At 38.0% G+C, this 16,007-nt stretch overlaps 1 protein-coding gene and 1 pseudogene across 1 annotated transcript; both read right to left on the reverse strand.

Annotated features, from left to right (window-relative positions):
* Positions 1-3,152: 3,152 nt before the first annotated feature.
* LOC101350862 (olfactory receptor 51B5-like) lies at positions 3,153-7,293 on the reverse strand (annotated as a pseudogene).
* A 956-nt stretch (positions 7,294-8,249) lies between these two features.
* LOC101356845 (olfactory receptor 51B6-like) lies at positions 8,250-9,483 on the reverse strand. The gene is given in 2 exon segments (XM_012559300.2): positions 8,250-8,830; positions 8,833-9,483. Coding segments are annotated over 2 exon segments (936 nt in total). The 5' UTR covers positions 9,188-9,483.
* Positions 9,484-16,007: the final 6,524 nt, after the last annotated feature.

Raw genomic sequence — 16,007 nt, forward strand, 5'->3', positions numbered from 1 at the left:
GGCTCATCTCTAAGTCACCTAATCTTTAGCATAAAGATAGGCAAGCAATGCAGGCCTCATAGGAACTCTTGCATTACCAAGTGACCCACAAACCTACTGATTGCCTGACTGTTCTACAGGGTGATTGATTGGTTCTATGTCCCTCTCTGACTAGCACAGAGCAGTTCTTCAACTTGTGTGGTGCCCAGAGCTGTTGACAAATCTGACCTTCCCCCCTGCAGCTCACGTTCATACCTCTCTGGTCACAATCAGACTCCTCAGAATCCCAGAGACGCAGGCAGAGTTCCTCTAAAAATAATAAGGGTCAGAGACTCCACCCTGCTATAAAGTCAGCATATAGTGAGCATAAATGATGTTCTAGATATGGTGGGTTGAAGTGGAGGTGATGTCTGGATCTTAACCCATGTTCTCAAAAGTTTATTTCAAGAGACAGAAAAAGTTACTATACAGTTTGAATGTATTCAATCAGGTCGAATATTATCAGGTGGTTTTATTGCAGTGTTAAACCCCACCAGGTTCTCAACACACCAGGAATCATGTGAAGCAGGTAGACAATGTCACACCCAGAGTCTTGCAGGGCAACTAGATGACATATATATCTCTTTCATGCTTTTGTGTATGAAAATGCTTTATGAAAAGACCTTCTATGTAGTACTACTATATCCATTCTTGTGCATAAAGGGAAGATTAGTAGCTGACTGGTAGGTTAGAATAGATTGGGCTGTCCTTAAATATCTATCCAAATGAATCTCTTCACAGTATTTCCTACCATGTAATTGATCTTATCCCTCCTCCCATATTTGAGAACCTACTCCAAGATTGGAACCAGCTAATGTTATTTTGCCTTGGCATCACTGTATGCTCTGATCCAATGGTTTCTAGAGCTGGCAAGCACCAGTGGTATTCCAATAACTCTACTCTCAAGACACTGAGTCTGTGGCTGAGTGACCACCATTTCTTCAAGTTCACTAGATGCTTCCATGAAATTCTTATTTAATAAATATCTCATTTTAAGCACAATGCCCGGCCCTATGGTCTAAATGTCACGGAACTCCTCACCAGACACAAAAGTTATTTAACAACCACAAAGACCATCACTTGAATTGAAAGGTATTATAAGCACTATTACGATCACATTTGGTTTTAACAAATTTCTCTTATTTGCCCAACACTGGGTCGTTGCTTTGGCAAGGATGAGAAGAAGCAGCACTAGCTTAGACAATGCCCTTGTAGTCTCCTCTTCTGTACCTTTTTAAATCTCTTCTTCCTTTCCTTCTTAGTTATCCAGTAACCTCTTTAGAAAAATATGGAGGCCACAATGATTGAAAAGCATTCACTAAAACCAACTTTTCATATAACCACATTAAAAGAGAAATTCACAGATGGAAACCTACTAAAGTTGAAAAAGATGCCCTGTGAGGTTAACTTTATCATACCCAGAATATTTTCCCAGGAAGAAAGAAGTGAGGTCTATACAAAAGGAATTTTGATCACTCATTTTGCAGAGTCTCCTGTCACACAGTGAATGAGCAGACAGCTTAGAATGATGTCTCAGAGTTCACAAAGATGGGGACATCCAGAGATAAACATGATAACACAGGAATAAAAGAAATAGAGATACAGAAATGTTGTTAATTCTTAGTTTATTCTTTAATTTAACAAGCAATGTTTTATTAAGCACCTAATTCAGTCAACACATTGTGCTTGAGCTGGAATACAGAGAATTACATAGTCTAGCAGGTAGACAACATGAAATAGGGAATTACAAGTGTGGCAGGTATTTTTGAACAGAAAGATACACAGATCTCATGAGTCTATCAGACATAAGTCATTGTAAAATGCCACAGAGCATATGACACGGTCCCATATTTGAACTCTCGGCTTGCCTCCATAATACTCAAAATCCTAATGTTTCTGTGACGTTCTCATCTTTTAGTAATCAAGGGCAGGGGAAAGTTCAAGTTCAGCATTCAGAGGCTCATCTAACTATGGGCACAACCAAGGACCCTGATTTGGTCAATCCTCAGGGAAATTATTTGCTCTTAGGTGATGCCTTATGGAAACCTGACAATTTCACTCTCTCCTCAGCCTAGAGATACCTCCTCCTGTATTAAATTTATAGCCAATTTTACTGTCGCTTTGGAGAATGGGATCTTCCCTGACCCAGAGTTCCTCCTCACCTTATATATGGGTGAAACCTATCCCTAGTGCCTGTTGTGAAACCCTGCTCTCCAGCCCGGGCCTTCTCCCTTCCCCAGCATAAAATTCTCCTCCTTTATCTTTATTTCCAAAATAATTGTACACACACAACCTCATCTCTAGTATCTCTGTGTTTTATACACAAGGAATCCATACCAGTTTTGTTCATGTCTAGTTTCAATCTGAAATTGCTTCCTCTTTAGGCTCTGGTTATACATATCTAATTAGTAGTCTATCACCAAGATCCACACTGGACCTCTTCCTCTGGACCAGAAATTGATTTACTTCTTTATTTTAATTATATTTATTTGGTAAAAATTAAGCATTAATATTTGAGATACATAGTTGTCTTATATGTGTACTCTGCTCAGTAGTAATCATTTGGAAATTAGCTAAAACTGACACTTTACTTCACTGAGAACAATTATCTAGAGAAGACAATGAGGTCTGCATAAGGGATGAAACTAGATGCAAGCCATTGGTTGCAGGGATACCCAGTCCACATGGAAAACAAAAGGCCATGAATGGTCTCTGTCTTAATTTTGTTAAACCATGTCACAGAACTCAGAGTTATATCATAGCTGCTATGGAGCCCTGGTGGCACAGAGGTTAAGAGCTACAGCTGCTAACCAAAAGGTTGGCAGTTTGAATCCACTAGCCACTCCTTGGAAACCGTGTGGGTTAATTCTACTCTGTCCTATAGGGATTCTATGAGTTAGAATCAACTTGATGGCACTCGATTAAGTTATTAGTGAAATGAGAAGATCTGAGTGCAAAGAAAATATCAATTGAATCCATGCTGAGAGCCTTACACTGTGCTTAGTGTTTTATATGTCTTATTACATTTTATCTTCATAAAAAAGAGTGTGGTGGAAGAAACAGTTATACATGAAAGGCAATTTTTCTGAGATTTGATCATTTAACATTATGTGTTTCTTAAAAACTCACTCCAGTCAAGTTATCATTATGTTTATTGTTATACCCTTCCTAGACAGAAGAGAATAAAAGTCAGTTTCTTGATCAGGGCAGAGATAATAATTGCAGTATGCTGTTATGAATCTCCTTGGTTTTGATGCTATAGATATGAGGTTCATAAAGGGTGGGAAAAGGAGATATATGTAGCTAACTGTGATTGTGCTAGATGGGGAACATTCTTTCCAAATCTGTGAATAAATGTCAAACCAATCACAGTGACATAGAAGACTAAGATGCAGAAGATGTGGGAGACACAAGTGTTGAGGGCCTTGAACCTGTCTTTCCCAGAAGCAATATGCTGACAGTCTCAAGAATCAAAACGTAGAAGAAAAAGATGACGAGAAAGTCCAGCAGGACCTTGCAAACACAACCACAACCACAATCGTAGAGATGATTGAAGGTGATGTCAGCATAGACCAGTTTGATAATATCCTGTTGGAGGCAGAATGCCTGAGAAAGGGCATGGGATCTACAACAGGAAGATAAATAGAGAGGCAGTATTAGGGGCAAGATGAGAACAAAGCCTCTTGTAAAAACCCCTATCCCAATCTTTATTATGCGAGTGTTGGTGAGAATGGACGTATGTCTCAGAGGGTTGCAGATAGCAATGAAACGATCATAGATCATGGCAAGTAAAAGACTTCATACTCTGTGATAGACAGACTGTGGATGACATAGGCTTGGGGAAAGCATGCATGATTGCCAGTTTTCCTGTGATTCATGCACACACCATGTGCAGCATTGTAGGCATTGTAATCAGGGTCATTCCGAGGTTTGTGGTTGCCAGCATGGCTAAGAAATACTACATGAGCTCATGGAAGTTATGGTCATCTCTGATGACAAATATTAGGTTTATTATTGTGATTAGTCTTTGAATTTCAGTGACACCAAAGAAAACAATAAAGATTTGCTTTCTTTAAGAGAACCCTAGAGAACAAAAAAAGAAATATATGAACATAAATTACAAAATCAATGCCTAATATATGTGTCATGCAATATGCTAGAAAATGAGGATACTGTAGTGAGTGTGCAAGATAGAGTTTGTTCTTGTTCTTCTAGATCTTAACACTTAGAAATAAATTCACAGAATAAAAAACAAATAGCAGTGACAGAAAAAAAAATCTATGATAGAAGATTTACAGGGTTCTGCTATAGGGTCGCTATGAGTCAGAACCAACTTAATGGCACCGAACAACAACAATAAAAATGTAAAAAACACTTTGCTTCGCCAGAGGTAGTTTTGGGTTATATAGTTGCACAACACCAGTCAGTGCTATTGGTCCTGCCATGCTGGGGCAAACTGTGGGGCCAGAAAAGGACAACAAAGCTAGGAATCATAATTACTTCCTATCATACAACAATGGTTTGTTCGTGTCACATATTGTCACTATTTTTTAAATATGTTGCCCATAAGAATCCTGTTTTTCCTATTTTTAAAAAACTCTCACAAAGTCAGAATGTAAGAAGAGTCCTTTTTTCCTCCATCACATTAGTTAGACAAAGGAAAGTCCAGATATGATGATCTTCTCAGTAGAATCTGTGAGCACAACCAGCCTTATATCCTTTCTGTGTTTACGATCACACTGTTTATTTGTGCTTGTTCAGACAAAGTAATGGGCATACTTTGTGGAGCTGGGTGATGGTGATGTGTGTGTGTATGTGTGTGTGTGTATGTGTGAGAAAGGGTATTGTTGGAGAAACAATTGGTGATTACAGCTACGTACTCAATGCCATGACTTGGAAGGAAGACCCATAATTCTAAGACTGTTGCCTCATGGCCTTGAAAATCATAGACATCCATTTTGAGAAGCCTTTGAAATCTTATATTGATAAAAAACCACTTCCCCAAAGCAATCGTTTTGTTCCCCAAACTTGGAAGTTTCAAGACGACACTCTCAGTCTCCTTTTTCCCTTAAACATTTTCTCATGGGAGACATCACCCAGACACTTAACAAATAACTTTACAATATCTGCATTTGCTCAGGTCAGTCCTTTTCCCTCTTGTTTTCAGTCTTCATTCCCCAACCCCTGCCTGCCTTGTATTCTTTATTATTATCTTCTGTTCACCTGACCATGTAATTTATAACTAACAATGCTACCTATCCTGTTACATGATATCCAGTAGATTGTATTTAATCACCACATTCTCATTGTAAGACCCAGTATATAATGATTTTACTTTTCCAAAGCTATGGACTGACTGATCAACTAGCCAACAGTTACCCTAAATTTTTGACTGTTTTACTAGTGAATATTGGCTCTGTATGGACTTCTGTCCAAAGCACCCAGCAGTATTTTCCTCGGGTATAATTCCCTGTTGGTGAAAATGGTGACCACTTTCACCTACACACCCAACACAACATCCACCATCACTTACTATCTGAGCAGGATTTTAAACCCTCAAAATATGGAGGACCTGGATCTCAATATGGAGAAATGAACAAAATTCTCCCCGACTTCAGTTTAGCAGTATTTGCACTTATTACCTGCTGTATACTGGGCTCACTTACGGGAACATGCAGCAATTTTAACATAGTTTCTAATATGAAATTCCTCAAAGCTGGCTTCTACCTTTATCTGAGCCCAGTCTATCTGGCAAGTTTTTTCTTTCTGTTAGTACATATCCCTGGTCATTACAGTGTCTCCCTTCCTCAATCTGATTTAAGCTTCTGAAGGAGTAAATGCCTGGTAGAACATACGGGGGCAGAGTGGAAGTAGTGTTTTATTCAAACAGCTGAATAAAACAACAAAGGAAACAGACAATCCATCCCAGGGTCATGAACTACCCTAGGAAAGTGATTAAATTTAAGCATTACATCAAGGTAGGAAAGAAAATAGATTAGAGTGGAGGATGGGAAGGTGACCTTTTAGCTCCAGCTTTTTGGGACAACTCCCAGGACCTTGTTCCTACAGTGAGGCATATATGGATGTGGAGAGCAAAGCAGGACATTGAACTGTCTATCTGTTAGGAAAGTTTCTCTCAACCTATCCCATTGTCCCTATTGTTGAGATGTTCAGCTGGGGTCATCATGATCTCAGAGCTCTGCTCTGTTTCATAAGATACGACTCAATGAAAGAGAAACTGAACGTCTCAATCTTTTTTTTTTCCCTCATGGGGTCTTCCTCTGATTCCTCCATCCTGTCTCTGTAAGATAACTCAGGGCAAGAAGAGAAAGGAGAAACTTTGGAATGTATCATTCAAATGTACGCATTTGCAAGTATTGTATACTGTTATCCTAATCCCCTTCTTATTAGTCTGTTACTTCAGGGCCCAATATCACTGGGCCTAGAGGAAAAGTCAAGAAAGAATTCTTTTGATGTGGCTTAGGGTCCCCCTGAAGTCATTCTCAAAAGCACAAGGAAGGAATAATCTCTGACTTCAAGAATTGTGATCTTTTATTTTCTGAGGATATCAAATGACAAGACAACTTAGGATGTCCAAATCGTAGAAGGCATTACAATGCAATATAACAGAAACCCTGAGGGGATATGCATATTAAGAGACATAGACAGAAGAACAAAAAGACACACAGAGGCACGTGATCAATTTAAATCTCATTCATTTTAATCAACAATTTTATTTTAGTAAGGATCAACTTTGCAGCAGATTCTGTAATCCAGTAACAAATAGACTTATATGATCCTTATCCTCATGGATCAGACATGCTACAAGCTAGAAAAGGAGAAAAACAATCACAAACAGACACAAACAAGTTGACTGAAAAAAACAAAAACAAAACCCAGAAAAGAGTCCCTTGGGCTGATCAGACACAGATCATTTATTAGCATAATAAGTGCTCTAAAATTTTGTTTTCAAGTCTATTTTCTCCATGTTTCTCTAAATCTCAGGAGTTCTCCAATTCCCCTCCTTTCTGTGACTGTGGTAAATGCTACTGTCGGAAGCCACTTTAATTGTCAGTGTGCTATAGCCCAGGGGACTGGGGCTATCTATATTAAGAGGAGTGACTTATATTCGGTGACCCCTTGTATGATTCTAGCATTTCATACCTTCTCTTTAGCTCATAGCAATATATCTCTTTATTCAGTTGAAAATCTTTCATTTGAGTCATGGACACCAAGTCTTCAGCTGACCATGTCACCACGTCTCTTACCCTCCATGCCTCAGCTGTGACCAAACCTTGATAGATATTGGAGACAGAAAAGGTCATTATCTTTTACAGTCATGAGCATTGACTCCATCCTCTCTCTACACATCTGGCCGTGTTTTTCTCAACACTGGAATTTTACACATACCAGAAATAACTACCTAGACTTATCTATGATATACTTCCAAAACGAACTTCAAATACCTCTTTACTTTTAAAAATACATATCTCTGTTCAGCAGTATCTGGGAATAACTCATCAAGACAATGGTAATCTGGATCAGGAATTGTCTTTCCATTATTATTATTTGTTAACTAATATGTACAAAAATTTCAACTACTTATAGATATGCTTTTCCAGAGTTACCATCTTGAATTGAGGACAGCGTAAGGATTATTACTTCACTGAGTGCAATTTTTTAAAACAGTACCCTGCTCCATGTAAGTGAGGAAGCTGGATGTATGCCTGAGGTAAGGAGCGTCTTACTGTTAGATATGTCACGGCCTATACATGCAGACCATATGAAAAAACAATAGACCTTGTCTCAAATACTGTTGACCCATGCTATAGACCAGAGGGTGTGATGGTTCACCAAACAAGGTGAATTATCCAGGGAAAACAATAAATGTCAGTTAGACACTTGAGACATGTGCTTAATTAATGGTATATATATACATATATATATATAATATATAATTATATGTACACATGTATGTATATAGTTACATAATTAATGTTATATATATACACATATAGGTATATATATAAAATATATAATTATATGTACACATATATGTATATAGTTACATATGTATAATTTTATAGATGACTCAGCAATAGTAATAGGTAGGATGAAATGATGTTCTAAATGGCAGCATGGTTGGTTTTCCTTGAAATGCCTTTCCCTAGTGGCTCCTGTCAGTCTGTTCAGGTTCCCTGAATTACTCCTCAGAGAGTAGTGTTTCAAAATCATGCTCTAGAATGAGACAGAGATAATAAACGAAGTATACCACTCTGGATCTGCTTGGTTTTAATGCTATAGATAACAGGGTTCATAAAAGGTGGAAAAAGGAAGTATATGTAGCTCCTTGTGATGTGAACCACATGAGGAGCATGCTTTCCAAATCTATGAATAAAGGTCAGACCAACCACAGTGACATAGAAGACCAGGATGCAACAGATGTGGGAGACACAAGTGTTGAGGACCTTGGTCCTCTCTTCTCCAGAAGCAATGCCCACGACAGTCTTGAGAATCAAAATGTAGGAGAAAACGATGATGAGAAAGTCCAACAAGACCATTGCAAACACAACCACAACTGGATAGAGATGATTGAAGGTGATGTCAGCACAGGCTAGCTTGATAACATCTTGGTGTAAACAGAAAACATGGGAGAGAACATGGGATTGACAACAGGGAAACCAGTGCAGTCTAATAATTATTAGCATTATTGACAGACAAGCCCTTTTCAATACTCCCACCCCAATCTTCATTACTTGGGTGTTGGTAAGGATAGAGTTATATCTCAAGGGGTTGCAGATGGCAATGAATGGTCATAGGCCATGGCAAGCAACACACCTGACTCCACAATAGAAAAAGTGTGCATAAAGTAGGCCTGAGAGAAGCAGGCTCCACGGCCAATCTCTCTGTGATTTAACCATAGGACACACAGCACTGTGGGCATAGAGGTCAGAGTCACCCCGAGGTCTGTAGCTGCCAGAATAGCTAAGAAATAGTACATAGGCTCATGAAGGTTATGGTCATCCCTGATGAGAAAGAGAAGGATACCATTGCCAAGAACTACGGAGATATAGACTACCAACAATGGGATGGAAATCCAGTGATGTGCCTTCTCCATGCCTGGGAAGCCAGTCAGAAGGAAGGGAGAAGCAGTGGTGTTGAGCCACATGTGGGCCTTATAAACAGGGAATTATTTCCTCCACGTAAAGCAATAGAATCCTCTAGTTCTTTAGAAGTCCTTCTTGAGTGTGCTACCTGTTCACAAGTGGCCCATCTGTCCCAACTTCCAGCAACAGTAAGGATGATAATTCAATCATTCCTTGGAGAGTCCTATAGACTTCATGACCAACTATTATTTAGAGTTGACTATATGTAAAGCTATTGGGCAATATGTTGGGGATACAGCAGTCAATGTATGCAGAATAGACCTGGCTGACATCCTTGTAGATCTTATAACCCAGATATGAAGAAAAAGTAAAAGAAGAAATTACTATATTTGACTATTGCTATAATTACACTGGAATTTTCAGATTTTTTTTCTCATGATACTCTTTATCTTGACTGGTGCTATTGAGGTTTCCCAAAATATGTGAGGCTTAGAAGATCAATAGAAAATTGGTTCTAAGCAGTATTGGAAGAGCCGACATGAAAGTCCTAAGGAAAAGAAAGTATGTAAGTAAAATAAAATAAAATAAAATAAATTTAGTTGATTTGAGGGAATGACTGATACGTAACATGGCTGAAGGGGAAATTTTACTTATGAGGCTCTGGAGATTTTGGCAGACTGTAAAAATGACATAAGAATTACCGAAGTATTTCTCCAAAATACACAAATGTCTAAATTCATGTCATCTAACATAGTGATACTCTAGTTATTGGTGTGCAATGCTTCAAAAAATTGTCTAACATCTCATAGTATAGATAAGAAAATAAGCTATAAAAATGGATTGGATAATAGGCATTTGAGAGTGCTATTTGTTAGCGTGACCAGGCAAATGACCTTTGGCACATTACCATTTGAAGATATGAAGGTAGAAATTAGTTCATGTCTAAAGTGATGCAGTAAACAAATGGCAGAGTCCTTTTTATCCACTGTGGACTAGGAAGACTTAAGACATGGTTGACTTTTGTAGTGTTTAGGAGCACAGCTGGGATTGCTGCCTCTTTTTTCTATTTTCACTGAAAAACTAAGTGTACTAGGTTTACTCAGAGCTATCTTTGTGGTACGTGAGATTATTTATGAATTCTGGGAGGGGTTAAAAATCTAAGACTATTGTCCCATGCCCTGCAGCCACTCATTCACTACTAGAGAGGGACTCCATCTTAGGATGGACTTGGGCTTTCATTAACGAGGAGCAAATTTCCAAAGTCTCATATCCTGCCACATAAACTTAGGGCTTCATGCAGACCCAGAGATATCTCATTCAGACCTTTACCTTTCATGTATTCCCTCACTCCCCTTGGACTCTTTTCTATCTTTCCTGATACTTCCTTCTCTGTCTTAAACACTCAATCCCTTGGTCCTTTTTTTTTTTAATCTTCCGTAACTTTTTGTTCCTCACCTCCCCTTTTTTTCTGGAGAGTTCAAAATCCTAATCCACTCTGCTATTTATTCTAACTACATAGCTTGCCGTGTATCTATTCTCACTTACTGAAGAAATTAAAGACCACAGCCTTCAGTATGGATTACACTTCAACATAAAGAAAACAAAAATCCTCACAACTGGACCAATAAGCAACATCATGATAAATGGAGAAAAGATGACGTTGTCAAGGGTTTAATTTTACTTGGATCCAAAATCAACACTCATGGAAGCAGCAGTCAAGAAATCAAATGACACATTGCATTGGGCAAATCTGCTGCAAAAGACCTCATTAATGTGTTAAAAAGCAGAGATGTCACCTTGAAACTAAGGTGCACCTGACCCAAGCCATGGTGTTTTCAACTACCTCATATGCATGCAAAAGCTGGATAATGAATAAGGAAGACTAAAGAAGAATTGATGCATTTGAACGACGGGGTTGGCGAATAATATTCAATATATCATGGACTGCCAAAAGAACGAATAAATCTGTCTTGGAGGAAGTACAGCCAGAATCCTCCTTAGAAGCAAAGATGGCAGGACTGTGTCTCACATACTTTGGACATGTTATCAGGAGGGACCAGTTCCTGGAGAAGGACATCATGCTTCATAAAGTAGAGGGTCAATGAAAAAGAGGAAGACCCTCAACAAGATGGATTGAACAGTGGCTGCAACAATGGGCTCAAGCATAGCAATGACTGTGAGAATGTATCAGGACCTGGCAGTGTTTCATTCTCTTGCACATAGGGTCACTATGAGTCAGAACTGACTCAACAGCACCTAACAACAACAACAAACCTAACTTCCCATGTATCTGTTCTCAATACTTAATTTTTGTCACAATGCCTAGCACATAACTTGTGTTCATTTTTAGAATCATTGACTGATTGATTGGCCTATACATACAAATTGATTTCCTGACCATCTTACATCCCAGCCTCTCTGAGCAGGTTTTCAAATCATAAAAACAACTAGATTGTTCCGTATATCTTCCACAGTAATTCATTAACTTTGAATAGCTGTGCATCTCCAGCATCTAGAAAGACCTCAAAGGTGCTTACGAGAGATATAAAGGTAGTCCTTGGGTTATGAATGCCTAACTTACTTATGGACAACTTGTACTTTAAAGTTATGTAAATTAGCCCTCACTTTGAAACAATTGAACCAACCCCTACTTGCAACAAATTTTTCATCACAATTATCTTCACTTGCTGCAATGCAGCTTTTAAATTATTGAAAAGACTTCCAGCCTTTTCTTGCACAATAAAAAAACCAAACCAAACCCACTGCCATCGAGTCGATTCTGACTCATAGTGACCACATATGACAGAATAGGAACTTCCTCACAGGGTTTCCTTGGAGCAGCTGGTGGATTTGAACTGCCGACCCTTTGGTTAGCAGCCTGAACTCTTAACCACTGTGCCACCAGAGCTCCTTTTTGTACAACAGTAAGGCTAAATAAGAACCATATGCACCTGTTCTGATTTAATCTACAAATTCAACTTAAAGACTTAAAGATATAGTTAGGAAAGAATCTCATTTGTAAGCATAGGGCTACCTGTAGAATGAAAAACTCTATCCTGTTTTTAATTCAGGGGTTATTGAATGCCCTTGAATTACATGTTGTGCATTTTCCAGGTGCTGGAGATACCAACCAAACCAAACCCATTGCCTTCGAGTTGAATCTGATTCATAGTGACCCTATTGGACAGAGTAGAACTGCCCCACTCCTGAAGGATTCAGTCATCATGCAGCTGGTTTGGGATAGTTTTTGGAAAGTTGGAAAGTTGGACCTGTGGGTTCATTCACTGTCAACGTGATAGTCTTTTGATTTGTACCATTTATTTATTTACCTTTTTAAATTAGGCATATCAAGTATGTTTCATTTACAGACATGGGCTTCTAGTTACCTTATCATTTGGTCTGAGACACATATTGTCCCAGAACATAAACCAGACATAGGGGAACTTGCATCCCTATTGGCACTACACGGAACGAAGAGTGTAGAAAAAGAAAAAATGGTGGTAATAAAAATGTTAAGGCCAGTAATATGTTGTTGGAAATATGGAAAGCGTAACGTATAGCCTTATTTTCCAAAAAGTTGTTAGAATGATGTTTCAACGTTGTACCCTTAATAGCTACAGGAAGACAATGTACAAAAAACTAACAATAAATGCATAATACATGCATACATAAACTAAATGTGTGGTGCAAATTTAAAGGCAATGTGCTGAAAGTAAAATTAGTTATGATACAAAACTCATACATTCAGTAAAGGAAACAGTGGTATCTAAATATAAATAAGAAGAAGTGATGGAATCAAGTTGAGAAGCCCAAATTTACTCAAGTGATAGCAGAGGATGGCATAATATGATTTTACACTTTATTGAACCTGTGTCAATTGTCAAAAAGTAATGAAAAATATAATGACTATGTTATTACTTATTCATATTCATCAGTGGAAATTACTGATTTTATGAAATAAATGTACATCTATAGATCTTAAATGTAAATAAAACTCATACATACATGTTCCTTTTATCATTTATTTCTTGCTTTGAAAAATTTTTTCATTTAATTAGTGAACATCCACCCACTGATCCAGTTATATCTAAGGACATTTGTTGTATAATTTATTTAAAATCAGCATCCTTTCAAACAAATGCAGCTTCCAGACAAGTCTTTTAGTCCTCCAGCCTTCAGCCCTACTAAACTGTTTGTCAACACTTGGATTCTCTTATACAGAGCGTCTTGAGTCAGTGCGGACCTGAAAGCAGGAATCATGTCTGCACTGTTCCAGTTTGACCATCCTTTCCTAGAACTACTCTCTGGACATTTTCCTCAGCCAGTACTGCCCAAGCCCAAAATATGCAATGCCAGGTCCTCTTATCTTTCCAAGTCTCTTCCTTATACTCCTAATAGAAACCATTTGTGCCTTGGCTTCTCTAATTTATATTTGTGATTCTCCTCCTTTCTTTATTTGTGTCCATCTTGTGAATGTTCCCTCATGAGAAACCATCCTCAACCACTGTATCTGGCTTCTTACTGATTCCCCTGCTGCATTTGCTAGTCCTGACTCCTCTGATAGCCCGTCCAAGCCTCTTGGCATCATTATCAAATGCTATCACTGTGGAACAGCTGGATACAAAAGTATTATTGACAGATGGGGACCAGGGAACAAAACTAGTAAAGCAAATAGTGATAAGGATAAACAAAGTCATCGCATTTATGATTAAAATTCAACACCATAACTCCAGCAAGTAGAAAATAGAGAAATTTCTCTAAGGTGGCTTGAAAGGATTACATGTTGTGGAACCTGGGTCCTCATATGAGTCCAAGTTATAATAATAATAGAACATGATCAATTATGTGTTCATCATTTACTATTGCTAAGCAGTGCCTAGAGAGCTTCACACTTTGTATCTAATTGCCACAGAAACGCTTCTCATTAGTTGGCTTTTGTTATAATTCATAACATACAGATTAGGAGACTGAAGACTAGGTAGGTTACTCAAATAAAGTAATTTCTCCAAAACAACACAATGCTGAGTTTAAAATGATTTGTCTATAGAAACAAAGTATCTGGTGCAAGTTACAGGAGCATTTTCTTCCAGTACTGGTCAGGCCAAAACTGAGATAGAATACTTGGTTCATCCACCATTCTGTAAGTGGGACACTGAATATTTGCTGAAGACTCATTATGGGAGGGGAGGGGTAACTCATAGTGTCAAATTTAATAGATGTATGAGGGTAGGTGATACCCTTTCTGTTAAAAAAGGAAAGGAAGTTTATGAATAATGTGTGTGCAGAAGTGTGCCTGTATGTTCATGGGAGTTTCTGTGTGACTAGGAGTGTCAACTACTCAGAATTTGTAGGAGTGTATTCTCTATGTACTCCTTTGTACCTCCATGATAAGTGTGTATTATAACAGATATCTAATAAATATCTGAAGGACTATTTAATATGTACCATTCATCAAAATTCATTAAGTACCTACTCTGTACTAGGTCATATAACGGATACTGGAGAAACGCGGTGAATAAAATGTAATTCCTAATTTCAAGAGATGTGTTATCTGGTTAGGAGAAAGACGTGCAAAGAGATAATTGCTATATACTGAAATGATGTAGAAGAAAATACAGCACATTTATCAGAAACTTTTGGTATCCTAGAAAGGATGATCAGCTCACGTTGCCTGTGGCAGTCAAGTTAATTAAGAGGAAGTGACTTTGAAGGGAAAGTACACCATAGATTTCTTTTCTGGTATCTTCTCATCATGTTGCCATGACGAAACAGATTAATGCAACAAAGACATTTTAAAAAGCAGTATGCATCCTGGTTAGATGTTTTAAGCTAAATCTGTCTTTGAACAGTAGGAATGCATTCTTTAGCCTATTGTTCAATTTGAATTGAGATCGCCAACCAAAAACCAAACCCGTTGCCGTCAAGTCGTTCCCGACTCATAGCAACCCTGTATAGGAACCTATAAACACATAAGAATTGGAGAGAGGGAAACAGAATGAGAACGACAAAGTCCTTGTAGCCAAAGATAAAAAATGAGAAGAAATTTAAGAACTGAGACTTATTTAAAAAAAAAGTAGATAACAGCTCTTTTTAAAAGCAATATTTCAAGGAAGAATAATACTCCACATTCTGAGTGTCTTTGGATAAATGAATTAATATCTAATATCTATTATGGCAAGTTACAAGGAGGTAGATTTTTTGCACAACATGAGAAAAACATTTCTAACAATCAGAGTTATCCACTAAGGAAACAAGCTATCTCATTCTTATATTATCCACCACTATAAAAGTCCTAGAAAATGTTGCAAAATCTTTCACCACTATTTAACATATTCAGGCCCAATATACAGTATTTTATAAGATAAAAAAATTTATTTCAAGTTATGTATTAGTTATTTTTACATACTAGCTACTAAATGTTTGGAAATGTATTTACATTTTACAAGTTATACTTTACTCACCTGGAAAGGGAGACACACTCCTGCTGCATTGTGCATTGATGAGGATTCAGTGAGGTAATGCATCTCATCAGTAACTGACACCCCTGAACCAAAAAAAAAAAAAAAAAAGCCTGATTGCTATCAAGTAGGTTCCGACTCATAGTGACCCTATAGGACAGAGTAGAACTTCCCTATAGGGTTTCCAAGGCTATAATCTTTATAGAAGCAGATTGCCACATCTTTGTTCCATGGAGTGGCCAGTGGGTTCAAACTACCAACCTTTCAGTTAGCAGCTGAGCACTTAACCACTGTGCCACCAGGGCTCCTTCCTTCTGGAGGTATACACCTACATAAATCACTGTCCCTGATCTCGAGGTACATATGGCCCAGGTTCTATCCTAGCTTAATTTTGACTTGGCTTACCATCTATCTCATTGTCAGA

This window comes from Trichechus manatus, unplaced genomic scaffold, assembly GCF_000243295.1.
Source record: "Trichechus manatus latirostris isolate Lorelei unplaced genomic scaffold, TriManLat1.0 scaffold00232, whole genome shotgun sequence".
NCBI classification, from domain to species: domain Eukaryota; kingdom Metazoa; phylum Chordata; class Mammalia; order Sirenia; family Trichechidae; genus Trichechus; species Trichechus manatus.